Consider the following 27,817-nt stretch of genomic DNA (forward strand, 5'->3'; position numbering starts at 1 on the left):
TTATGGCAACCGAACCGCCCGATAATAGATGATAAATTAGTATTTCCAAAAATGATGTTTGCCAAGAATTCACTGATTAAAATATCAATCCCCTATAAAACTACAAGTAAATTATGAGAAATCATAGTTACAAATAATCTACACCTTTTTTTTGGAGGGGGGTGAGGGGGGTGTTACAGTATAAGTTTGAGGAACAAAATTTTTGAGTGTGTCACTACCAGCAGAACTGCACCAATTGTTTGAGGTGGAAGGATTAAAGAAGCATATTGTATTTCTGAGTGAAACCACAACCTTGGCTGCCACCCAACCGTGGGTGGTTCTAGCGGAATTCATCATGGTAATCATATTCTTCATCATCATCTTCATCAAATACAGCACTATAGAAAACATATGGGTTCTCAACCATCTCTAGCAAGCTCAGACGCCCATCGTTATCTGTATCAGCCTGCAAAATTACGACTCAAACTTCAGTGGTGTCTGAATAGGTAGCTAGTCTTTCAGGGAAGGCTCAAGTTAGAGGTTCTGTAAGGTATGTTAATGCCAATGGAGAGAGGGTGAAATTATTTTTGGAGAAAAAGACCAGAGGAATTGGTAAGTAAAAAAGAAGAAAGGACCAAATGCCAGCATAGAATGAATGAAAAATGATCTAAAATAAAAGATGACATGTAACTCAGCTGTACAACTGGTTCTTACATATAGACATCAAAGCAGTGACTTTTTGAAAAGCGCACACAATAACATTAGATCTAAAACGTTAAAAATAAACCACGATAAATATTACATATGATTTTTAATCTTTACTTCTTACTTCTTCCAAATCAAAGACCATCTAAAGATAAAACTAGGAATAGGCTGGAGCGCTGGACTTTTCTTCACCTATTCCTTTATAAATATAATACCATCATAATAAGAAGGCTAACCTAGAAGAAAGCCATTGAAAAGATTGATCAGCCACCGTGAAGTTAACACTATTGGTCTTGAGTTATGTCACTTTTAAAATTGAAAAGGGCCCACTAATTCATTCAAAACACTAGTTGAAGAATTTATCTGCCGGTGAAACACAAGATCCATACTCTAAAATTCAAGAGAGGAAGCAAGCAGAATACTTTTGTTGTAATCAACTAATCACATTGAACAATTGTACAGATTGCAACCAGTCCATCCCACTGAAACTCATTAAAGTGCTAAGCAACGAAGGACATGACTATCAATGTGTTCTAAAATACTTCTCCACAAAGAAATTGAACATAAATGCAAAACATACCTGCTGCATGATGTACTCTGACTGCTGTTTAGCATAATGGAACTCCGAGGGATGTATTTTTTGAATAACCGGTAGCAATTCTTCATGTGACAAATAACTGCAACACAAATTTCTAGTCATTTCCCAATTTTAAAAAAATACTTGTCCCGGATGATCAATCAACCATCCAATCGATTCAGGACTAGATGTATCAGTAGATTACCCATCACCATTTTTGTCAAGCTGACTGAACAATAATTTTGCTGGGGCCTCCTCAGCAGGTTCATGTGACGAATCATGAACCCCTTCATCATGTGATCTAATCAAGTCATAAATTCCATGGTAGAATTCTTTAAAGTTAATCTTCCCATCTTTGTCGGTATCTCTTTCCCTTAAGTGAGTAGATGGAAATGAGGAAATTAGCTATGTATACTTTCAATTAAATCATACAGAAAATGGAAAAATGTATAAAGCCCGCTTCACTGAAAATAGAAATTATTGGCTATCTAACCAGAGAAAATCTTTTACTGCATTTAACTTTGTACAAGAAAATGAAAGAAATTCATAACAAATATGAACCAAATAGTCACATTTTTGCCATGCTTATTAGTAGTGATCCATGCTCTATCTCCCATACAAATATAAAGAAACTTGAGGTCCAGATACCCAAGACACCATAAAGCACCAGATACCCAAAGACACCATAAAGCATCTTGACTAACCTGCAATCTTTTCTCATAAATTTCTAAACTCAACTTAATTGAAATAAACATCTAAAGTTGCACAAGAGGTCTCCACTCAGTAGTTTATTATTATCAGCAATTCAGTATGCTAATTGTTTGGTTGTACACAGAACTTTTTAAAGAAAAGTCGTCAAGAATCAAATCTAAGACTTTTTATTTGTCGACAACACAATATTGAATGACCAGCTCCTTATTGAATTAAGTTCACACCCAACCAGATATGTGACATGCTAAACAAATTGTATGTGTTTGTCATGAATCAAGTTAGTGAGACCTAACCAAAACTGTACCAATAAGATACCTCACACTTATCTACAGAACTTATCCAAAAGCAAGCTAATGAGATCATTTTCTAAAACCATACTGATCTAATATCGAAATTCAAGATGAGAATCTACAAATTGCACTATCTGAAATAAATGGATGGTTCGTCAAATATTTTGAACTTGGTCTCTGCACTATAAAATATAAATGGTTGGGTCATCAAATATTCTGAAATCGGTTTGGACAAAGAAACTGCTGGAATAACTTTCTAGAAATAGTCATTATCCAGCAAATTAGATGTAAAAAATGATAAAGATTTCCTGCAATGTGTTCCATCTAGCCCTGTGGATTTTATTTTGAAGCCAAAAGACCCACTCATGAATCAGAAACGATAGTGCCAATACCCTCTATAAGGAGAACCTGTGATTGCTTTTTAAGCATACTCAAATAGTGTAATCATCATAGATTATAAAGATAAAAGTCTTCTGGCTCAACTTCACATATTTAAAGTTAATATAGTAACTAAGACCAAAGTTGAACGTAGCTTTGCATTTATATTAAGATGACCTAATTTTATGCTAAAACTTTAATTTGCAGAGGCATTTCTATCACAAACCCTTCATTAAGGGTAGAAAGAAAAACAGAATCACATCAATACAAGGAGTGTTCCGATTTAGCCTATTCGATAATAGATATTAAGAAGAATTGTATTTGAAACTTGTCAATGATTAGGCAAGCAGGCCATAAAAAAAAAGTACTAGCAGTCAGGAACCAGCAAAGCAAAGGCGTCAAAGATTCTCTCTAGGACTCGGCCCAGAGCAAATCATCATAATTCAAGAATGTTCTCACAAATAGAGTGTGTGGGTGTCTGTGTATATAACTATTTAATTATGGAAACCTGACATGAATAAGAATCAGTATGTATCCAGGAACTCAAAATGTGTGTATTTCAACAAGTAGTGTTATTTCTAAACAACTAATTTTAGTCATTTGTCTTTTTATTATTGTTATTTCAATAAGCAAGATCAGGATTGAAGACGTTGTGTATTTCAACTTAAGCCTGCACTGGTGAGACACTTCCTAGTTGAGCTTCATTACAATTTAACTGATGACTTCAATCTAGTTGTGATATTTCAGCATACATCAAATATTTTATAGTTCAAACCAATACAACTTCAGACAACAAGTAGCTATTAAATTGGTGAAATAATCAACTTTTCAGATATAGAATCAGAGAACTTCTGCAATAATCAATAGAAGCATGTCACAACAACTTTTCAGACATAGAATTAAAGATATTCTGCAAGTTGCAACAATCAATAGAAGCACACCACAACAACTTTTAGACATAGAATGAAAGATCCTCTGCAACGATGAATAGTCATTCGATCCACAATTCTTTATTTTGATTTGAATATCTTATTTATTATCAAACTAAACATAGAAATTCAATCACTACTAACAGGAAGTGTGAATAGGGATTCTCTTTTGTGGAAATCCGGGGATAAGACTTCACTATAAATATGATATATGAATATGATGGAATCCCTTTTTATTCTTCTGTCTCTTTGCATCGAACAAAAAAAGAAATGTTTGTTCTCTCCTAGAAAGAATTTTTTCGTAAAATCTCGTCTAATAACAAGTAATAAATTAAGACTCTATTCGAACACGGAACGAAAAAGACAATATACAGGATGGGTCGAAAGATTTATGATACTTCGCTTGATTCAGAGAAACTACAGGATATATTAAAGAATATACCAATCCCAAGGATCCATAGGTTTAATTGTGGATCCAAGACAACACTAGAAAAATTCGAGTCTTATATTTCTATTTCAAATCTTCTATATCTAGAGATATGTGTATTTATCCAAAATACGTGCAATGCGCTAGAATCTTTGTATTCGGCTCAATAACTAATAGAAACAAGTGAACAGCAGGATAGCTTTAGATTTTACATACATGGAAAATCATATAGATGAGCAAATGATATTGCTCTATGTTATTTATCAGCATTGATGAGAAATTTCGTTAAAAGTTTTCGGTTCAGAATAAATCATTCCAAAAGCTGAAATCAAATGTTAATACATTTATGCTTAAATCTTAATAGTTGAGAGGTTGTAGCTTGTCCTATGTACAGTTCAATTATGATCATGTCATTCCAAAGATGGTATTACAACAGTAACCCAATTTCAAAGTTACTCATAGAGTCAAAGCAAGTTTATTCACCTACAAATCAAATGTCATAGTCAACTCATTGGGCAATAAGCAAAAATCATGACGTATGGAAAGTAAATTATGGTTCAGGCAGAGTACCTTATTTCTTCCTTGCACAACCACTCAAGCAATTTGGGATTGGTTGTATCAGATGGATGTAGAAAACTATAACAAAAAAGGAAAATGAGTTAGGCTGAGTATCTGACAAAGAACACCAACCGAAACAAATCCCAGAAGAAGAATACAAAGATTAATCTTCCACTGAATATTAAGCTCCCGAGCTGGTCAGAAACTTACTCATTGAACTCTGTGATATTCAACTGGCCATCTCCATCTGCATCTGATGCATTAAAATGATCCTCTTTCCACCAGCCCATATCATATCCAAATGTGTTATTGTCTGGATTATGCAAAAAATAAAACATTACCAAGCAATTGCTATGTTTTGAAAGTGACAAAGCTCAGTACTCTGGTCCCGGTCCAAATCTAATTCCATAGAAACCCAGCATCCCCTACAGTTGTTACCCTAACTAGTTATTATTAGACTAAATGCTTTGTCCTGAATATCATCAGGAAAACTTGATAAAAAAAGAACATAGTAAACACACAAAACATCACGAAATAGACTAACTGTAGACAATTCCTTTCTGGCTAGATTTCAAAGTACCAAAAAACTAGCAGTGAGGTAGTATAACTTTAGCTTGAGTTCAATGGTGGAGTTGCTATTGCATTTAAAATCTCAGCCATCATATTCGAAGTATAAGATGAGTGCGCTAAAAAGATACCAATATCAAATTGAACTCCAAATGCTTGGAAACAACAAAGACAGAAGCTTTGAATCAAAATTGACCTGAATTAACAACCCAGGTGGGCGGCTCATACTCAGCTAGAGTGACGAATCCATCTTTATTCTTGTCGTGAACCTCCATCTCCCTCTGGGTCCTATGCAGCACCTCCTTCTGGCTCTGCTTCAAGTTCCAGTGAGTCAACTCGGTCGCAGTGACGTAGCCATCGGGCGGATCGAGATCAATGCTGGGGAAGAGGAGCACCAACCTGCTAGTGACATTGAACTTGTCCTCGTCGTTGAGATAATCCTCGGCGTTCATGAAATCCTCCCACTCCGGCTCGGCGGAGGTCGAGTTAGGGTGGTGAGCGTGGATGTATTGGTGCTCCCACTGCCTGTCCTCGCGCTTGCGCTCGATTTCGGCGACGACGGGGTCGAATGCGGCGGGGTTTGGGAAGGTGAAGTTGGAGCGGACCTTGAGGCGGCGGTGGCGGTGGCGGTGGGAGTGGGATTTGTTGTTGGAGGAGCGCGAGATGAGGAGCAGGACGACGACGGCGACTGTGATGTAGACGATCAAAGAAACTTTGCCCATTTTGATCGCCGAATTAGACGCAGAAGCTTCACAATTGCATGTACAGATAGTGGAGAAAGGGTAGATCTAATGTAGATGAAAACGCGGAACATAAATTCGATTCATTTATATCAAGAATTGGATGCGGATGGATCATCGGTCGAATCCAATAAAATCAATATATTCGATTTTTCTTTTTTAATTATTCACACCCCAATTTTCTTTTGGTTTTCTGTTTTAATTTAATTTGTTAAAATTATACTACTTCAATTTATTGGTAAAGAATATCTCCTGAGATGTTCATGGGAGATCATAGATCTACAATATCTGATACATATAAATCTATAAATAAATTCCCATATGTATTAACAGATTTGCTTATTTCAGTGATTTATGTGAAATTATTGAAACCAACCAGTCCTGTTTTGTTGAAGATTCTTTGAAGGCTACCAGAGGTTAGATTTCCAGTCTCAGTTACTAATTTATCTACTCAAATGTGTGGACTGATTTGTAGAATTCAGTTACCAATCATCTACATTCTACACCATATTTGTTGAAATTTGGGATCATGAGAGCATTCGCAACGCTGCCTCGTTGCGGTCTCGGTCTCGTCTCGACGAGACGAGACGGCATCGAGACAGCATTGCGGCTCCCGTCTCGTCTTGACGAGACGAGATGTCTCGACGCCCGACGCGTCCCGGCGAGGCAAGCCTCGAGCTGGCGAGACACGCGCCCGGCGCCACGTGGCGCGCGCGGGCTGCTGGCGTGACGCCCACGCGCCGACCCGCGAGTGGGCGTCGGATTTATGACGTCATAATTCAATTTTTTTTAAAAAAAATCAGATTTTTCAAAAAAAATAAAATAAAAAACGGTAATATGACCGTTGAACGGTCATATTTTTAATTTTTTATTTTATATATTCTATATATACTCTTCTCCATTCTCCATTTTACACACAAACACACATCTATTCTCTCATCTCTCTTTCTTTCCTCTCCAATCACTTCTATAAAATCATTCCTTTATTTTTTTCTTCTCCCAAATTTAATCAATTATGGATCCATTTGAGCGAATGCGTCGAATAATGGAAGAATCGCTAGAAGAAGATCGACGTAGGGAGGAGGAAGTCGCCGCGCCTCCTAGGCGACGCCGGACATACATCCACCGTAACCGGGAGGAACCCGCTGCAAGGTTGGAACGTGATTACTTCAGTCCGAACCCGGTGTGGGGAGATATCTACTTCCGTCGCCGTTTCCGTATGTCACGCCCGCTATTTTTGCATATCGCGAGTACATTGGCGACACGGGAAGAGTTCTTCAGAGAAGGGTTCGACGCTGTTGGCCGTCCTAGCCACACGACGCTCCAGAAATGTACTGCGGCGATCCGTCAGCTTGCTACTAGACAAACGGCGGATGCGTTCGACGAATACCTGCACGTTGGAGAATCCACTGGGCGACTTTGTTTGTTGAACTTCTGCAAAGGCGTCCGGGCAGCCTTCACCGCCGAATTTTTGAAGAAGCCAACCACCGCAGATTGTCAGTTTCTGCTCCGTCTTCACGAACAAGTGCACGGATTCCCCGGGATGCTCGGGAGTGTCGATTGCATGCATTGGCAATGGAAGAATTGCCCTGTGGCGTTGAGGGGGTCATACACGAGCGGCCACAAAGGCACCCACCCCACCGTTATACTCGAGGCCGTCACCGACTACCGGCTATGGATTTGGCATGCGTATTTCGGGGTCCCCGGCTCGAACAACGACGTCAACGTGCTCAACAACTCCGACCTCTTCGTTGAAGTTCTGAATGGTAAAGCGTCGGCCATCAACTTCGTCGCTAACAATCGCCAGTATAAAATGGGGTACTATCTTGCCGACGGCATCTATCCGAAGTGGTCAACCTTCGTGAAGACGTTCAACAGGCCTACGGACGAAAAACAGTCTCTTTTTGCGCAGAAGCAAGAGTCTACTCGCAAGGATGTGGAGAGAGCGTTTGGGGTTCTCCAAGCTCGATGGGACATTATCAAAGCCCCGGCTCGACAGTGGTTTATGGAGAATATGGTCGACATCATGTATACGTGCATAATCTTGCACAACATGATTGTCGCCGACGAAGGACCTGAGGCGGGAAATTGGTTCGACCCTGAAACCCCGGGAAGCTCAACTGCAAGTAGTCCACCTCGAACGGGAGTGCATCCGTCTTTGCAAGAGCGGTTGTCTATTCGGGCAAGGACACGTGATTCTACCGCCCACGCCCAACTCGAGGAGGATCTAATGGAGTACATTTGGGCAAAATTTGACAACCGTTAGATGATCGTCACTAGAGAACTCCTTCTTCTGCTTCTTTGCCTCCATTTTTTTTTATTTGAGTTTAAGTGTGCAATTTGTAATTTCTAGTTTTTTAATTATGTCTTTTTTATTTTTTTAGGTATTTAAATTGTAATTTTATTTTATTTATAATGAAGTGTGTTTTTTATTAATTGAATTTGTTGGAATTAAAAATAAAAAATGAAATTGAATGAATAGTTAAGAGATGGTTAAGAGATGGAGGGATGCAGGTGCTGTCTCTTAGTTAAGAGATGAGCTGAAAAGTACAGTGGGCCCATGAATAATGAAGAGATGAGACGGTTAAGAGACGGATAAGAGATAGCGTTGCGGATGCCCTGATTAAAATTCTGTTCAAGTATAATGAAGGAGTAAAAAGTAGTGAAAATGTCTGAAATTCTTTCAAGAAAGATACGTATTTGTTTATCATCACTCTTATCTAAAAGGGTTTTGGAGGTAGTAAATTCAATGATTTTGTAACTACACGAGGAAATTTCATCACGTGAATAAAGTTTTATGGGTATAATTCTTGATCACTGCTTTAATTGTACTACTTTTTTTTTCATAACACATTTTTGAGAATTTGTCCCAATTGGTTACTTCACAGAGAACAAAACAAATGAATTCTTGGTGTAATGTATTGTCAAAGGTTTTTTTAGGGATGATTTACGTATCTAAGAGCATCTCCAACCATTACACTAAACTTAAATTCATGATTTTGCTTTAATTATTTATTCTAAACTCAAACTCAAAAGAATATTATCCACTAATTTACTTTTTATACTTTTCAATCATACGTACATGTTTTATCTAAATTACACACTAACCCATAACACTTTATAAATAACTTAAATTAAATTAAATAACTTAATAAGATTATTATTAGATTAAGTTTTTATTAGTTATTGTAATTTTAATTATTAATTTTCTATTTTTATTTTATGTATTTAGCTTATGTTTTTCAATTGTAATATTCCATATTAAGGAGTATCGTTTAAATTAATAGTGTTTAACAACCATTTGTTACATTTGATAGCATATTTAGTTTGCTATTAGGCATTAGCATTATGCATAATATTAGTTTAAATTAAACAATCCTTAATTTTGAAAAGTAAAATCTACCTAACTAATTATGCACGTGACTTCTTCCAATTATGTATATGTAAATTATGAATAATATTAGTTTAACCAATCAACAAAAATGTGTATATATTTATATTAATACGGGCCAACCCACTAATTAATAACAAACCAAATATAAATATAATTAAATTAGGAATATAAATATAATTAAATTAGGTTAACTAAGATCAACTTCAACGTTGAAAAATTACCTTCTCAAAAAGTGAATTATACCCTTCCTAAAAGTAATACTCCCAACGTCCCACTTTAGGAGTCCCGGTTTACTATTTGTGGGTGTCCCATTTTAGAAGTCCCGGTTGGAATATTTCATATATGGTACTAGGGCCCATATTCCACTAACCTTTTTCCACTCATATTTTATTATAAAACTAATACTCCCTCCGTCCACAAACAATAGATCACTTTTGCCATTTTGGGACGTCCACAAAAAATAGATCACTTTCTTACAATGGAAAGTTTATCTCTCATACTTTTCTCACTTTTTCTTCTTTCTCTTATACTTTACTCACTTTTTCTCCCTATCTCTCTTACTTTACCTACTTTTTCTCCCCCTCTCTCTTACTTTACCAATTCTACATTAAAACCCGTGTCATACACAAAGTGATATACTCCATATTTCTTGTGGACGGAGGGAGTATAAAAAAGTAAAACTCACATTCCACTATCTTTTTTCACAAACTTTTCTTTACGTTTCTTAAAACCCGTACCGAACTCAACTGAGACTCCTAAAGTGGGACGGAGGGAATAAATTCCAAAGGAAAAAGGTATATAGAAAGGTATATCATTTTAAAAAAATAAAATAATAGTAAAAAATACATTAAAAACATAAAGTGTAATACTTCTCAAATACCTTAATATTTCATGAAGACAAATATGGTGGTTATATGATTTTACCTCTCCATGTAGAGGTAAAGATACCTCTTCAAAATGGGAAAAGGTATAATACCTTCTCAAATACCTCTCCTGTTGAAGAATGAGTTTTCATGGAAAAAAGATAAATATGGTATGGTAGTTATATGTTTTTACCCATCCATTACCTCTCCCTTTGGAAATGCTCTAATAGAATCATATTCTTCTCCACGTTTTCTCCGCCTCTACGCTTCTGTAAGTTTTTCGCTCTGTATTTTAATTTCTCATCCTTCCCTTTCTCTTTCTATTTTGATAAATATATAATATAATTTGGACTTAAATGTAATACATCAAAATTGAAAAGTATTTTTGGTATAGTTTTAATGTAAACCTAAAATATATAATTTTTTCTTTAAAAACTTATAATAGGATTGATTTTGCAATATCATTGCAATATAATGTAAACCTAAAATATATAATTTTTTCTTCTCCATATTTTAAGTTTTGCAGTATTGTTAGAGATGTCCTAAGTTTCAATGCTGTTATTATCCATTTCGGACCTATGCTGCTTTCTCTTTATTTGATATGTTGTTGCTTTTCACTCTTTCCATTATCACAGTACCCAAATTACTGTATCTTATTTATTGACTTCCCTTCGATTATATCTGTCCATTTTACTGTCCATCTTCCCTTCCATTATCACAGTTTTCTCATGTTCTAACCAATCTTCTTTATTAATATGGTTAGCATTTTACTAGTCTCACTCTAACAGGGTGTATTCGACTTGTTCAGCATGTGGTTCTTGGAGGCATCCATCTGAAATATTTGGATTCAGAACAATGCCTCTGAAGTAGAATTTTCGGGGATTTGTTGTGGTTAGCGGTTTTAGATTTGAATGTAAACAAGATGTCGGCTGAGGAATCAAGTGGCTGCGTGTGGAGTAGGGATCAGGATAAACAATTTGAGAATGCAATAGCTTCGTATGGTGAGGACTGTTCGGACAGATGGGAGAAAATTGCAGCGGAGGTGCCGGGGAAATCTGTGGAAGAGGTTAAACACCACTATGAACTTCTAGTTAATGATATAGAAGCAATCGAGTCCGACTTTGTAGAGATTCCCATGTTATAATTCTTGGTCAGATGGTTCGACTAGTCATGCTGGTGACGAAGCAACTACCATGAAGGATGCCAATTTTGGAAATTCAAACGGTCACTCCCGTCACAAACGCAAGTATTCTAAGCGGGAGTGTTGTAAGGCGATTGCTTGGACAGAGGATGAGCACAGGTGAACTATTCTGTACTTGGTGTTCATCATCTTTATGACACACTACACTAACTTGTGTGCTCCAAAAACAGGTTGTTTCTTATGGGGCTGGACAAATGCAGTAAAGGTGACTGGAAAACCATTTCCCGTAATTTTGTGCGGACAAGGACACCTTTACAAATTTCCAGTCATGCTCAAAAGTATTTTAATCGCTTGAACTCCACTAACAAACAGAGGAAGCGATCAAGCATGCATGACATCACCAATATTAACAATGGCAATGGAGATGTTTCAGTTCCGATCACAGGTCAAACAAATGGTTCGGCCGAAGGAGGCTCATCTGCCACAGGAGTTGTTGGCCTGTATGGGCTGCCAACTATGCGACAACCAATCGGTGGGCTTCTTGTTTCAACAGTCGGCACACTAGTGAATCTCGCACCATTGCCAGTATATCTCCCACCACCACCACACCTGGCATATGGCGTTGGCTCTCCAATTCATGTTCATTGTGGCGTTGGCGCACCATTTCATGGCCCCGTGGTTCCTGGTGCTCGGATGAACAAGGTTCCCGTGTCTTACTTGGTGAAACAATTGTCCGAACATAGGTAATACTGGTATACTGTGTTATGGTTCTATGTGGCCTTTACAAGTATATTTATACATCTTACAGTATTTATACAAGAATCTGGTGGGAGATGAATTGTTATTTCATTTTTTTGTCTAATATGAAATTTGAAATTAGTAGTAACAGGATCAACTGCATCACATCTTGTATAGGCACATCGTGTCTCAAAAATGAGTATCTGTAACTTTAGAAATAGCTCAGTTTTATCAGCCAGTAATTTTTTCAAGCTTGACTCTGTTTAGTGGTGGCTGTCTAATAAAATGTGAGGTTATATAGTACTCTATAACATAGAAACCATGTCTCAAAAATTAGTATATGTAACTTTAGAAATAGCACATTTTTATAAGCCAATAAAATTTTCAAGCTTGCCTCTGTTTTAGTGGTGGTTGTTAGTATATAGTTACAGAATGTGAAAACTTAGTAAGTTATTTCAATGGGTTTTTACAAGAGGGGTTTTAGACATTAGAAGCCAAAATACAATCTCAAAACACCAAATTCAACTATGATTTGGGTGGGTTGCAGATAGGTCATTCCTCCTCAAAAAGTAAATTTATATCATGTGAATTGAAAATAAATTTATGAATAATGATTCATATTATAATTTAAACAAAATTATCATATCAATCGATGACTCCAAATTAGATATTAAACCAATAAGAACAAATACTATACTTATGTTAGCAAAATAAAAAATTAACTAAATAAATGCAAAGTTCGTGATATTTTCATCAATTTCAAAGTTCATGGGAAATACCAAATTTTAGGCAAAGTTTATGGTTTTAGAGACCAATTTCCCTAAAAAAAATTAAAAATTCAATTGCTCAGATGCACCGGATTTATCTTCTGAAATCAGAAGGCGCAATGGACCCAACCATCGCTGATGGCGCAGATGACTCATCACCGCAACCAACATATATTAATATGCACCAGCCGGGAATCGAACCCGGGTCTGTACCGTGGCAGGGTACTATTCTACCACTAAACCACTGGTGCTTGTTGTTTAAAGGCTTCAAGTGATTACAATTTGTTATGTTTACATAATTTCGTCAATCTTTACTTGAATTAATTTTGCAGCTAGCTTCTGTATTAGTTAAGCTAGTAAAAGCGGGGCAATTTTCCTTTAGTTAGTTTCTCTTTTCCGAATCAGAACGTAAGTTTATACAATCAAATTTAGTACTCCCTCCGTCCCATTGGACACGGAGATTAAAAATTTATATTAAATAAATAAGAGAAATAGAAAAAATAAGAAAAATAAGAGAGAGTAAAGTAAATGATGGAATAAAGTAAGAGTGATGAGATGTTTTGTCTTTAGTTAAAAAAGAAAATGACTCAACTTTGTTGGGACGGACTAAAAAGGAATACGACTCAACTTTTATGGGACGGATGGAGTACATTACATTTTTTAGTTATGACTAGAGGTGTCGAAATACTACAAAATAATCCTCTCTCTCCGGCAATCTCACCCCGTATCGCTCAAGGCTTAAGGCAAAATATATATAGAAAGGTATATAAATTAAAAATAATAAAATAATAGTACAAAATGCATTAAAAAACATAAAGTGCAATACCTTCTCAAATACCTTCCTCTTTAATAATGATTTTTCATGAAAAGAAAGCAAATATGGTGGTTATATGATTTTACCTATCCATTAATGGAGAAATAAAGATACCTCTTTAAAATGGGAAAATATATAATACCTTCTCAAATGCCTCTCCCCTTGAAAAATGATTTTTTATAGAGAAAAAGGTAAATATGGTTGTTATATGATTTTACCCCTCCATTTATCCCTCCCTTTAGAGATGCTCTTATAAACAAAATCCAAAAATAGTAAAACACTATGGCCATGTTTGTTTGACATTGATTGTGTGCTGGGAAAGTAATCTAATTCTCAATTGTAAAATTTTGTGTTTGTTGAAAATGGAGAAAGTATTATAATTTCTAATCATTACATTCCTATGTTTGGTAAAATTATAAGAAAATAAGGAAAGGAAACTAATTCCTAAAATCAGGGAAAGCTAAGTAGAAATTTAAGGATTCATTTTCCTTTTCTAAACCTAGGTATTTCTTTTCCCATAATTTGAAAAAGCGTTTCTTCCACTACTCCGTAACTATTTTATTTCTGCTATATTTTATTAATTCTAAGCATCTACCTACACACTAAGACACGAGTTTGATTATGTAGAACTGAATTTTATTTCTCCTAAATTTTATTAATTCTAATCATTTATATAGCCACAAGTTTGATTATGATGAATATTTTTTATATAAAAAGTTCAATTATGCCCCTTGTCAAACATTTGAAGATTATTTTGATTAATTGTGCTATTTTAGTTTTATTTGGCTGATTATATAGATTAATTATTGTTTATTTTTATAATTTTTATTTTAGTTTTAATGTAAAATAATAGTTCAGTTAATAAGAGTATTTCATTATATACTTTACGTTTTTTATTCATTAAATTATTTCAATAACTGAAAATTATAATTTCAAAATACTGACATGTTTCCAAACACTGTATTCATATTTTTCATCAATCATATTCGACGTAATCATTTTTTGAATTTTCTGCATAAATCTCAGAAATCATAATCCTAGAAATCACAATCCTAGAAATCAAAATCTCAGTAATCATTTTCCTTTACAACTTTACATTTCTGCCAAACAAACATGGGCTATAGGTGAATTAAGGAGGACGGTTGGCCAAGCCCCCCGCTTAATTAAGGAGGACAGCTGGCCAAGCCCCTGCTGAAGCGGCGGCTTGGCATATGCTATCTTCGTCCTGTTTGCCTTTATCATCATGCAGTGGTGTACGTAGGATTTTGATACTAGGATTTCCAAACGACGTTAACAATTATTGCGAATTTTTAGTATCAATAACGCCAAAAACAATCACGACATAAACCGTACACATAATGAGCGATAAATAATTTGAAAGTGAGTAATATAAATCAAAGTACATACGACAGTGTCCACGTCGAAATAATTGAAGAATATATTTTTAATAAAAAAACATAAAATTAAAATTAAATTTACTAATATGATATATTTAACTAAATACTTTTATTCTTAGATAATAAAATTGCTACTTTGTGATGGTAGTGTTACAATAACAATATTTATACAAATAAAAAAATAAACTAAATTATACTCCCTCCGTCTCTCGGTCCATGGAAAATAATCAATTTTAATATTTTGGGATGTCTACAAAAATTGGTCTCATTTCTGAAAATGAAAAGTATCTCTCTTCTACTTTACTTACCTTTCTTCTCTATCATACTTTACACACTTTTTCTTCTATCTCTTTCTTTACCTACTTTTTCTCATTCTCTAAGACTATCCCCATTGGTGCCACTCACCCAACCCAACCTCAATCAACGTTTGAATAAAATACTCATTTCTCTTTCATCCACATATACAACCTCCAGCTTATTAAAACTTTTACTTCCATCAATGACCCCAACTCGACCCCAATACATATTTTCTTTTTCATATACTTTCAATTAATATAAATTTTATATTTATTCAAATATATTAAGAAACTCATATAAAAAATTATATAAATTATTTTATAATTCAAATTTTTAATAAAAATTATTACACGTCCATATATAAGTGAAGTACAATATAATAAAAAATACACAAGTAAAAGAAATACGGTACAATAATAGAAAATAAACAAATCAAACTATAAACTAAAGTGAAAATAAACAAACCAAACTACAAACTTAAGTCGTTTCCATCGACTCTTCATAGAATCCACATTTCTTTTGTTAATTTCAGCTGGATTTTCTACTTGACTTTCGTGATACAATTTTTTCACACGTACCCATAGTGCATCTCCCTTATGATGTTTACCACGCACACTATCTACGCTTGCATAGACCCAAGAAGACATAAGTGTTAAATCTTCTTTTACAACCCAACTGACATTGTTTGAGCTCCTCTTCTTTTTGTTCGCTTGTTGGGCATCTCCGAACAAGTTTTGGGTGACATTGTTTGATGTGAGAATTTCAGTAGATGTAAGAATTTGGCTTAGATTTGGAGATAATTCAAAGTTTTGTGAATACTCTGATTTGAAAATGATTGGGGATTCTGATAATCCAAATTTTGCGAACTTGGATATTCTCATGATTGTTGATACTTTTGGGAATTAAAATAGTTTGGGAAACAAGGGCGATAATTTGGATGATTTGGATCCATAAAACCAAATTTATCAAAACAAGAATGAAAGGGCGGTAATTTGGATGATTTGGTTTGCTTTTGTGATGAGTTCTACATGTTAAGTGGGATATATATAGAAAAGTGAAGCGCAATGTGGTAGCAAATAATAAAAAATAAAAAATTAAAATAAAATAATAAAATATGAAGTAGTTCACGTCATATTGTGGAAGAGTGGTTCACATGATTTTTTTGGAAGAATAATTCACATGATATTTGAAAAGATATATAGAGATAAATGTAATAATGAATGAAAAAAATAAATTAACAATCAAAATTTAATGTAGTGCAAAATTTTCGAGATTGAAAATGTGATGTAAAATTGTATTGTTATTGTGCAAATTTATCACAACATACATGTACTCCAATAATCAAGTAATAAAATAAATCAATAATAAAAATTGAAAAAACAAAAATAACAAATATTTCAATATTCGGCCAATAATAATAAGACATGTGGCATGTGCCCCTCACTTTTTCTAGTGGCGGCAGGGTGAGCACCCTAGAGATGAGCGGAGAGGATCACCTACGGCAAATCGTGATCCATCTCCTAAAACACACTCACAAACATAAGTGATGGACCCCACCATCATTTATCATGTTTGTGAGTGTGTATTAGGAGATGGATCACAATTTGCCGTAGGTGATCCTTACCGAGAGACGAGGGGCGGTTGCTTTTAATTATTTTAGAATTACTTTTATTTATGCTTATTTTGTCTTTTATGTGTAACATTGTTTGGAATGTCACCTGTGGAGGTGGTCTAATACTTTACCAATTTCTCATTAAAATTAATTTCGTCTATAAACGAGACTATTTTGACGGGGAGAGTCGCAACGGCAGCTTGCTGCTGGGCCTCTCGAGCATCACTTTGGTGTTGCACTACGTTCATGGCCTGGCGCACTCCACCCACAGTTTAAATTTTGTGTTTCTGTATATCTGCAATTTAATGTTCCTTTACCTATATTATCTTGTGTTGCAAATCAATATTACCAAGGACATAAAAATGCTGTGTAGTAGTGCATGGTCTCCCACATTGGAAAAATAGCAATGAGATCTTGAAGTTTAGTGTGTTTTCGGTGGCGCCCCTCCCACTCGCCCCTCCCACTAGCCCTTCCTATGCCATGTCAGCACTAGCCCTTCCCATTCCACTGCCACATCACTAGCCCTTCCCACTGCACTAGCCCTTCCCACTAGGACCTCCCGCAATAAAATTAATAAATTCACAATTAAAATTAAAATTTACGGAATTAAAATTTCGACACGAGCCGTATTTATAGAGTTTTGTTTAAAAAAATAAAAAATAAAAATCGGTGGGAAATCCGAGTGGGACGTCCTACCCACGCTACAGTGGCGCCCGTCAGGTAGGACGTCGACGGGAGGGGCGAGGCCATCACAGGGGCACACGGGACGGGCGTGGGCGCCCTTCCCGCCCACTATGGCGCCTGTCAGGTCGCCCGTCCCCGACGGGCGAACGAGAGGGGCGCCGTTGGAGACACCCTTAGTCATATAAAATGAAATGAATGGACACTATAATAGTAGTACATATAACATACTCTCTCCGTCCCCGATTAAAAGTCACACTTGCATTTCTACACTCGTTTTGTAAAAATAATAATAAATAGTTAAAGTCGATAAATAGTAAAATAAGTTAAAGAATTAATCTAGAGAAGAGTCTTCTTTACATTAATCTCTCTTTTACTTTACTACTTTTCTACTTTAACTATTTATTATTATTTTTACAAAGAAATGCAAGTGTGACTCTTAATCGAGGACGGAGGGAGTACTTACCTAGATGGGGTCAATGGTCGATCCTTAAGGCCTAGGTTGATGACCTTCTTTAATAATTACTCCTTAACAAATAGGAATCTCATTTCTATCTGACACATATTTTAAGAAATGTTAAGAAATATGAGTGGAAGAAAGTTAGTGAAATACAAGTGGAAGAAAGTTAGTGAAATATGAGTCTCATTTGCATATAGTATTAGTTTTAAATGATGTGAATGGAATGTGAGGCTTCTTTACTATTTATAGTAATGAACCGTGATTCTTGTTCGTTCGTGGACGACCAAAATAGAGAAACGGGATCCTATTCGCAGACGGAGGAAGTATCTCGTAGACTCAAATTTAAGATATGAATAGAATTACTACTATTTCACTTCTATAAATCAATTTATATTCGTTTCTCTCATATACAAACACAAATCTAAAGAAAAACAAATTCTATATCAATTCAACTTGAGAAATCTGAACACAAAAAACGGTTAGCCTTGCAATGAAGTCCATTTTAAGCCCAATTGGAATAATTCATGGGGGAACGAAAATTTACTTATACATTTCTAGATTTATGCGTTGCACGTTACTCATGCTAATCTTGTCTCATCTCACTGTAACATTCCAATTTTACGATTGAGTTGTGGTAGAGGTGTTTAAACTATTTAATCCATGATAGCAACATTTAAGAAAATGATTGGTTTTTGGTCAATGAATTTAACATTTATAAGATCAGAACTAAGGTTTCTCTTGTTCATTTGTTCTTCATCATCAACATTGTAGCATATATACCTAACATTAGTTCTTAGTGGTTTGCCTGTTGAAATAAAATTGTCCCACATCGTTGGTTTTAAGCTACATGTGAAAAGACAGTTGGAAATAAAAAAAAGAAGTTGAGGTTATGTAAAGGCATACCTTTCTCGGCTCCTTGGCTAAAAAAATCAAGTGTAGTATAGTTTAATATTGATATGTAAGTCATTGACTCACATGATATTAAATTTATAGTTTGATGGGGGATAGTCTATAATTCCATTTTTTTTTTATAATTAAATCAATTGAAAATCTATTAATGGTTGATATTCAATTGGTATAATTATCGAAAAAAAAAAATGTTTTGTGCATTACTTCCATGGCCTGGTGCACCCCATCCAAGTCCCAGTTTAAATTTTGTGTTTCTGTATATCTGCAATTTTATTGTTGGTTATACAAAGCATCTGTACAAAAACTTTGTGCACATGCTTTCAATCAGTATATGCATTTGAAGCACTTCTCTTGCCCGATCCAACATATAGAGATGAATCATGTTTTAGACTTGTGTATGAGAGAAAAGTCTGTAGAAGAAGTAAATTGGAATTGCATATAAGCTGAGAGAGTTTTTCTACAAGAGCAAATATATGTATCCCGCTCACAGGCTGCGTAAACGGTTAAGTCAGCTCCTGACCAATTTCTCCCAACGGCTAGTTCACAGATTACCAACGGTTACTCCTTTGGCTACTTCTTGATCCCCTGTTGCTGCGTCCCGCTACACCATACTCATATATCCGCATCGATCATCCACACTTAAAAAACAGTCTGTGATTGCATTGAAGAGAAGAGTGTGTAAAATTCAATTTTCAAGTAATCTAACAAGGAACTCAATCTATGATCACAGCTGCATTGTATTCTCGGGCATCATTTTGAATAAAGGTTGATTAACTCGTTTATCTATCTTGTTTCTTATTGATTTGGTTCATACAATTCATAGAATTTAACATTTATAAGAAATGATCGATGGTTTCTCTTGTTCGTCATCATCTACATTTCAGCTTAGCTAACTTTTTACAAATGACGTGATGTATCCAAAGACATGAATTATATGTAAGCAAAAAGAAGAAAAGGAAAAACCATACACAATAACTGTTATTGTGAACAGCAGATTTATTGTTGGAGTGGTTTGGCTAAATTGTCCCGCATCTTTGGTTTTAAGCTACACGTGAAAAGAAAGTTGGAAATAAAAAAAGAAGTTGAGGTAGTGGGAAGGCATACCTTTCTCGGCCTTTTGGCTAAGATCAAGTGTAGTATCTGTTCTTATCAGTTTAATATCTGATATGTGAGTCATTGATTCACACGATATTAAATTTATTTTTTGAGGGGGAGAGTCAGCAACTGTAGCTTGCTGCTGGGGTTCTCGAGCGTCGCCTTGGTGTTGCACTACTGCCATGGCCTGGCGCACCCCACCCAATTCTTAGTTTAGATTTTGTGTTTTCATTTCCTTCAATTTCATGCAATTGTATAGCTTTGAGGGAGTATCTAAACTAAGAAAATGGAAAGAGGCTAAAAACTATGCTACTTCCAGAAATCAATTTAAACTTCTTTGCTCTCGTATACAAACACAAATCTAAAGAAAAAGCTAAGTCAATACACAATCAGCTTGAGAAATCTGAACACAAAAAACGGTTAGCCTCGCAACTGAACTCCATATGATATTTTATTAAGAGGCAAAGGATTTAATCCCAACTGGTATAATTCATGATGGAACGAAAATTACTTCAACCTTTCTCGATTTATGCATTGCGCATGGGTCATGCTAATCTTATCTCCTCTCTATGTAACATTCCAATTATACAACTGAGTTGTGGTTGAGGTTTTAAACTATTGATATGATTGCAATATTTAAGAAAATGATTGGTTTTTAGTCATTGAATATAACATTTATTGGATCAGAACTATGCCTTCCTTTGTTCTTGGACAACAAACTCGCAACTTGATCAAAGTATCTATATGAACTTATCAAACATTTCCATGACATCACACATTGGTTAAACACATATTTTATGAAGTCTTGACATACCACATGGCACATACTGACATGTTTTAACTTTTAAGTACCAAGTTGCTGGTGACTTAAGATTGATGCAAACTCGTAGTAATATCTAGGACAAGATAACAAACAAACCCTGCAATATGAGAATAGATGGCCATGTATGACTTAAAATTCTTAAACAGGTTACGTTCAAGTGCAGATTTGCTGATATATAGAAAGACTAAAATTTTGACTGAGGATTGGGTGGGGTGCGCCTGGCCATGGAAGTAGTGCAACACCAAGGCGACGCTTGAGAGCCCCAGCAGCAAGCTGCCGTGACGGACTCTCCCCCTCAAAAAATAAATTTAATATCGTGTGAGTCGATGACTCACATATCAGATATTAAACTGATAAGAACAGATACTACACTTGATCTTAGCCAAAAGGCCGAGAAAGGTATGATTAATCTCTACAAATGATTCTTGTTTTATTGGAAAGTGTGTATGAAATCTATATTAAAGTCTCCGATGTGGGAAATTGTATGCCACTTTGCTATTCATGCAAATTGTTAGGCCCTCCGAGATATTCATCCCAAGTGTAATGGCATTCTAACTGCATTTACTCTAACAGCACCACAACCCACATTAACAACAAATTAGGGATTATGAAGCAAGTTTAGAGATTAATGTGTCTGATTATGGAAGAAGGCAAAATAACTTGGTATTGGTGGTTAGGTAAAATTGGTTTTGGTAATCCAATATCTATAGTCCTTTTAGGTGATTAGGACTCCAATAACTTGATTTGCTCACACATTTTGCTTCTTACATCCTTGTTAATGCCGTGAGTTGAGTCAGCTGAGATGCAAACTTGTGAGGCAAAAGTGAAGGTTTGCATGAGGCATCTCTGTGTCATCCAAAACTAAGAATAAAGTTATGATATCTATAAGATGAGATATTTAATTTCCAAACACTCCATTTTTACACTATTTCCATGTTCCAAGACTGGATATATAAGTAAGATGGGTAAGAGCATCTCTAATGGGACGGATGTCCCGTAGCCCTTCCCGACGGTCCCAAAAACACCTCCTGCCACGTCATAAGGACCTCCCACAGCACTGCCACGTTATAAGGACATCCCACTGCACAATGGCGGACATCCTGACGGACTTCCACAATAATAAAAATTCACAAATTCACCAAATTAAACAATTTATAGAATTAAAATTTAGACACGAAACGGGGAAAATGCAACGATTTTATTTTAAAAAAAAAAATACATATGCGTTGAATCTATATAGTTCAACGATAATACATGCGTTAGAGTTTTTAAAAATATCGTACATATAGAGTTTGCAACGAGCCGTATATTTAGAGTTTGCAACGAGCCGTATATATAGAGTTAAAAAAAAATTCAAAAAATCGCATCGCGACGTCCGCCGGCGACATCCGTTGGTCTGCCACAATGGCGGACGTCCGCTCGCCATCGCGATGGACGTCCCGGGAATGCCGCGGATCTGCGATGTCCACTAGGGACGGCCACGTCCGTCTCCTTCGTGCCTAATGGCGGATGTCCCCGACGTGCATGCCGGTCCAACGCCTGCCGGGACGTCCGGTGCTAGAGATGCTCTAAGAATAGACTGTAAGTAACACGATAGCAAACAAAGCAATTAAATCTAAAACCCCACGAGCCACAAATAAAATTGAACAATTTATAAGTTTTGGGTGTCATTGCAATTAAATTAAATTAAATTTTTGTAGTAGGAGTAATAATTTTAGATACAATTTTGTAATCCTATGCGGCAGTTTCACATGTATAAATGCATTCCGCTATGTAAAATAATTAATTTTTTCAATCATGGTTTAGAAATTTTTAGGGTTATAATACAGTAATATTAATTTACCATGCGTTTAGAACATTGAGTAAAAAAAAATAATTTTGATCAGTTTAATGCATTAAATGCGCACATGACTAAACGTTTTTATTCAAATGTTATTAGGATAACCAGACAACATCTATTAGTTATAAAATTGATTTCTATTAATGATTGAAATGTCAAATAATTAAAAGTCATTTAATACTATTAGTTTAATTTTATAATAAATGGCATTATATTCAAAAAGTTATTAAGAATACGAAAAGCTACCAATTTACTATAAATTTGTTTGTACAATGATGATTTACATTCATGGAAACACGAAATCAGATTCGACTACGTTCTAGAAGATAATTTAGTTCCGTGAGAAAGCTCAAAGAATTAATAGAAATTCTTTTTGAAAGGGGCAACTTCAACAATACCGCAACTCATTGTTGAATTGAAATAACTCCAACCATTCTGCAAAGGGCATCTCATTCTTCTTCTTTTTGCAATTTTGCACAAAATCTATGATTTTTAGTGTTGAACTATCGTGATTCCAGTATGTTTTTTTTTTTTTTTTTTTTTTTTGTTTTGAAAATTTCATTTACATTCATGTTTCTTTGCCTATGATCAAATAGAGGAAGAGAGAGATATACCTGATTGAACTGGTCGACAAGCAGAGCTTGGGTAGGAATAAGTTTGTCATCTGGAAAAAGAAGATACATAAATATTTGGAGAAGAAGAAGAGATCAAGCAATTTTTCAGCTAGGCTAACATTTAGTAGTATGTTTAATAGTGTGTATATATGGCATATAAATTTCTCAAATGTCCAAATATGCAAAAATGAGTTACTGTTATAAATGTGGGGGAGTGTTATATTGCAAACTCAATATCTAATTGCTAACTACAACTAAATAATAGCCATTATATATTCAAATTAAGGGCCTAGATCATCAACCACGAAATGTCAATACGATCAACAAAAAACGTCAATAAAGCCATAGGATTAATTCCATAAAATATCAATAGGGGTATTAATGTCAGTTAACTACATGTTTAGTTATAACTAACTTTTAAAAGAAATCTCAAAACGTTAAATTCATATAACATATATCAAATTAAAGATAATTTTATAAGGATTCCAACGATATCATACATGCATATGTTCCGACGTCAAAATTTGAAAAAAAATTCAAAATTTTTTCAATTTTTTCGTAAAGCAGAAATGTCAACATACTATAGAACATATGTCAATATAATACATGTAGAATGTCAATATAAGCAATGAGTTAACATTCTTAAAGCATTGTGTTGACATTCTCAAAGCATTGTGTTGATATTTCCGAAACACTATATTGACATTTTCATCTAAAACCCTAATTTGACGTTTTTTTATCTTTTTTTATTTTATTAATAAAAACGAAAATTACACGTGGCAAATTGTAGACCACACGTTTTCTAAAATCCTATGGCCTTAAATTAGTTGTAGTTAACAATTAAGTGATGAGTTAGCAATTGATCACTCCCCTATAAATGTGTATAGTTGTGTATGGGCTGATTATAGGATAAATTTCTTTTTGGAAATAGTAAAACTTTATATATGTGTAATCTAGGAGGCTGTTTTTAAGGCTAGATTATAGGTCTATTTTCTTTTCTTTTTGGAAATAAAAATTAAATATATGTGATAGTTTTTTTTCAGCCGAATATTGCTATTTTCTATGTACTACCACAAGATTAAAGATTAAAGACACAGTAGTTTATTTTTTGATCTGATAATGATTTTTCACTATCTTATTTTTTATAGTACAAGAATTATTATGTAATGACTAATGGTTATGGTTTTCACATTTTTATTGAAGATTGTTGACAAAGACTTTGTTACATCATATTCATATGCTACAAGTCAACGAATAAAGAGACTCAAAATTTGAATTAATTTAAAATTAAATGTGTTATTGTGTGTGGTTTTAACATTAATAGTAGTAGTATTTAAGTATTTTATTGTATATGGTTTTGACTTTTAATAATGTGTTACTGTGTGTGCGGTTATTTATAATAGAAATGTAAAAGTATTTAATCAAATTTGATTTAATTCAAAATTTATTTATTTTTAATCGTCTAATAAATATGTGTTTGTGATTTTTTTGTCATTTTGATCAATAGATTAATTCACAACATAGGATTACAGTGGTAGAAATAAATTAAGTCGTGCAACGCAGGAGTGTGACACTAGTTAAATCTAAAACCCCACGATGCACGAATAAAATTGCCCATATAGCTAAGTGGTAGAGCGTCAGTCTTGTAAACTGAAGGTCTGTATTACAACACTTCACAATTTTAAATAAGCCAAGTGAAAATCATATGATGGCAACATAGCTTTTATAAAAATGTCATAGCAATTTTAAAATAAAAGAATATATTAATATGCACCAGCCGGGAATCGAACCCGGGTCTGTACCGTGGCAGGGTACTATTCTACCACTAGACCACTGGTGCTTCTTGAATTGACACTAATAGTGAAACAATTTGTTTACCACATAATTTTGTCAAGTTAATATGGTAGATAGCTTTGTTGCTAGTACTACAATAGTCAAGCTTGTAATAATCATAGAGTAGTAATTAAATATATTGACGAATAGTTAGTTTCTCTTTTCCAAATAAGAAAGGAAATATTTAATTGAACTTATTGCCTTATAGCAAAAATTGTTGAACGTTGCTTGCATATCTGGTTCGAAGTTGAAATTGAGATTGTTGAAAGAAGTGAGTTGTAAACGTGAATTATAAATATATTTGAAGACAAAAATGTAAAAAAAAATTCAACCTACAATCTACCTCTTCTAATGCGGTCCTGACAACCTGCAGAGCAGTCAATGGATGCACCACACCGCCATCCATACCCGACCTCCACTGCCCAACCAGTCCGTACCTTGTCTTGCAACACGCTAGGACCAAACAACACTGGGAATCCACATTGTTTGGTCCCATTTATGGTCACATTAATGATGGCCTTACTAAAGAATCAAAGTAATATTGAATAAGTGTCACACGTAATTAAATAGTTTAAAACAGAGGTGTAATGGTGCCCCCTTCCTCACTTAGCAATACAACCACATAAATAGTTCGTGACAGATGCGTTGTTAATGCTCTAATAACTAATGATTAAAGAAAGTCATGTTGAATCGACGACACACATTATCACATAGTTTATGATATTCTAGCAAAATGACTCAAAATTATTGCTCTTTTCCTCTATTTTTTCTTTTACATATAACTCTTGTCTGTGATATATCAAAATACCATCATTAAAGAGTTTTAAAGTTCTCTTAATTCCTTCACTGTAATTCTTTTTCAAATCAACTAAAAGAAATATCAGCTCTAGTAAAAAAATAGAACTGAATTAATCATGACATATGCTTGACCACTTGGGCCGACCGATCTTAGACATGCACTCCGCTTAATGCAACAGAGGTTTCCAATCTAGGCTAGATCATCCAATGACCCCTATGAAATATGTGGTCTTTAATTTCCTTTATTAGGACATTTCATGACATCTCTCCAACAGTTCATTAGTATATTTTCGGCGTGGAATATCAATTTATTCATTTTTCTTGCACTTCATTTTCATGGCTCTCACAAATTTTGCTAGTGGTTTTGTAATTACCTTCACATTTTGGCACTCAATTAAGCAATTCTTTTTTACTTTGCAAAGATCATCATTCGTTCAAGAAAAATCATCAACTTTGGTCGAATTATGTTCGATTCCATAATTCTAAAAAATGATCGATTATATTTGAACTTTGACATTTTTCATAAGTGTCCCATAATCTCATATCGAGATAAATTATGTATGATGTGGAAAATGAAAAATACTATGTGGACAAACTGTTCAACTACTTAAATGACATTATTTAATATACTTAGTCAGTCACGCCTTTAATTTTTACACAAGTACATATTACGTAAATAAATTTAAACACATAGTACGCTAATTTTTTTTGTCATGGGCCAAGTAAGAAAAATGACAAAATTATAATATAATAGGTCATTTAAGAAAGTTGCAGGATTGACAAAAATTTAACTAAATTTCTTGATATTTTTGGCAATTTGCCCTATAATTAACTATTGAAATTGAATAGTTATATATTAATTGGTCCCAGCCTAAATAGGATATTTCTATTTTGACACGTGAATTTAGATAGTGGTATTTAGTGAATTAAATATCTTCTGAATATTATTCTCTCTCTTACTTTACCATTTCTACACTTTAACTATTTATTACTATCATTTTTATAAAATTAGTGTAGAAATGTGACTGAGACTCCTAAAGTGGGACAGAGAGAATAATCAATAAAATAGAATAAAGTAGAATAAAACAAGGGATAAAATAAAAGAAAAGAGGATAAAGTATAAAAAGATGGAGTTAATTATTACTAGAAAACAAAATATTACGGTTAAGCCAGAACATCTAAAAAAGGAATATGCCTCATTATTGGGATGAAAGGAGTACAAATCTGCCTCGAAAGCAATGCCTGTTGATGGAAGCCAATCGTCTCCGCCAAGGAAGGATCCAACCGTGTAGCTTCTTGCATACTCCAGACTGTTTTCAACTTTAAGCCCTTCCCAGTGAACTCTCTTTGTAGTCACAACACTCGGGCTGGCATTATTGTACTCGACATACAATATAGTATCGGGAACGCCTAGACGAGGATCACTTCCTCCCCAAGCTCGCCATCCCCAGGGATCGATGAAGCTTCCTAGTTGGCTCTCCATTATCACGACGGTGGAGTAGTTGTGCCAAGGCCACCCCAAGAATGTCTCCACGCCGTCAAAATCTATGTGGTCGGGCATCTTGCTTGCTGGACTGCGCGGCTTTTGTAAAACGACCATAACTTCTTCATCCGGGCTCCGATTGAGGCGTGTAAGGTACTCACGCGAAGCTCTTTTGACGATGAAGACAATGGTAGTCTTAGAAGAGTATTTGGACACCATCTTGATAGGAAAATTCAGGTTTGAGTCAGACCTCCGAATCTGGCTTGGCTCCTTGCCATATCTCTACCTTCTTTTCGGACCACAATCAACCCATGGCCCTCGATTTCGTTGCATCCTATGATTGTGAATACCCGGATTCACATCATCCTCTTCTTTGTGAAAGGATTTGTCCTCAAAT

General features: G+C 34.9%; 1 protein-coding gene, 5 non-coding genes and 1 pseudogene across 6 annotated transcripts; 2 read left to right on the forward strand and 5 right to left on the reverse strand.

Annotated features, from left to right (window-relative positions):
* On the reverse strand, positions 1 to 5,973 carry LOC125220230 (uncharacterized). Its single transcript, XM_048122392.2, has 6 exons — positions 5,318 to 5,973; positions 4,765 to 4,867; positions 4,567 to 4,632; positions 1,467 to 1,634; positions 1,265 to 1,361; positions 1 to 445 (listed from the first exon to the last, which is right to left on the reverse strand). The coding sequence occupies exons 1-6, from the start codon at positions 5,841 to 5,843 to the stop codon at positions 320 to 322; spliced, it is 1,086 nt and encodes a 361-aa protein (XP_047978349.2). The 5' UTR covers positions 5,844 to 5,973; the 3' UTR covers positions 1 to 319.
* A 5,067-nt stretch (positions 5,974 to 11,040) lies between these two features.
* On the forward strand, positions 11,041 to 12,006 carry LOC125220229 (transcription factor SRM1 pseudogene; annotated as a pseudogene).
* Positions 12,007 to 12,839: 833 nt separating this feature from the next.
* LOC148934366 (small nucleolar RNA snoR114) lies at positions 12,840 to 12,928 on the reverse strand. The gene has a single exon (XR_016134828.1). It is a non-coding gene; the product is annotated as a small nucleolar RNA snoR114 (small nucleolar RNA).
* Positions 12,929 to 12,944: 16 nt separating this feature from the next.
* TRNAG-GCC (transfer RNA glycine (anticodon GCC)) lies at positions 12,945 to 13,015 on the reverse strand. Its single transcript has one exon. It is a non-coding gene; the product is annotated as a tRNA-Gly (tRNA).
* Positions 13,016 to 20,034: 7,019 nt separating this feature from the next.
* On the forward strand, positions 20,035 to 20,230 carry LOC148934367 (U2 spliceosomal RNA). The gene has a single exon (XR_016134764.1). It is a non-coding gene; the product is annotated as a U2 spliceosomal RNA (small nuclear RNA).
* Positions 20,231 to 21,059: 829 nt separating this feature from the next.
* On the reverse strand, positions 21,060 to 21,255 carry LOC125185826 (U2 spliceosomal RNA). Its single transcript, XR_007170315.2, has one exon. It is a non-coding gene; the product is annotated as a U2 spliceosomal RNA (small nuclear RNA).
* A 3,820-nt stretch (positions 21,256 to 25,075) lies between these two features.
* Positions 25,076 to 25,146, reverse strand: TRNAG-GCC (transfer RNA glycine (anticodon GCC)). The gene has a single exon. It is a non-coding gene; the product is annotated as a tRNA-Gly (tRNA).
* Between the last annotated feature and the right edge of the window lie 2,671 nt (positions 25,147 to 27,817).

The sequence above is a fragment of the Salvia hispanica genome, chromosome 1 (assembly GCF_029641045.1).
Source record: "Salvia hispanica isolate PSC_SH4W2 chromosome 1, Shi_PSC_v1, whole genome shotgun sequence".
NCBI classification, from domain to species: Eukaryota; Viridiplantae; Streptophyta; class Magnoliopsida; order Lamiales; family Lamiaceae; genus Salvia; species Salvia hispanica.

Excerpts from the sequence above, each read along its gene's own strand:
- LOC125220230 (XM_048122392.2), bottom strand. The coding sequence starts at position 5,843 with ATGGGCAAAGTTTCTTTGATCGTCTACATCACAGTCGCCGTCGTCGTC. Across the intron at positions 4,868-5,317 it reads CACCTGGGTTGTTAATTCAG|ACAATAACACATTTGGATAT; the intron begins GTCAATTTTGAT and ends TGCATAATCCAG. Across the intron at positions 4,633-4,764 it reads AATATCACAGAGTTCAATGA|TTTTCTACATCCATCTGATA; the intron begins GTAAGTTTCTGA and ends TTTTTGTTATAG.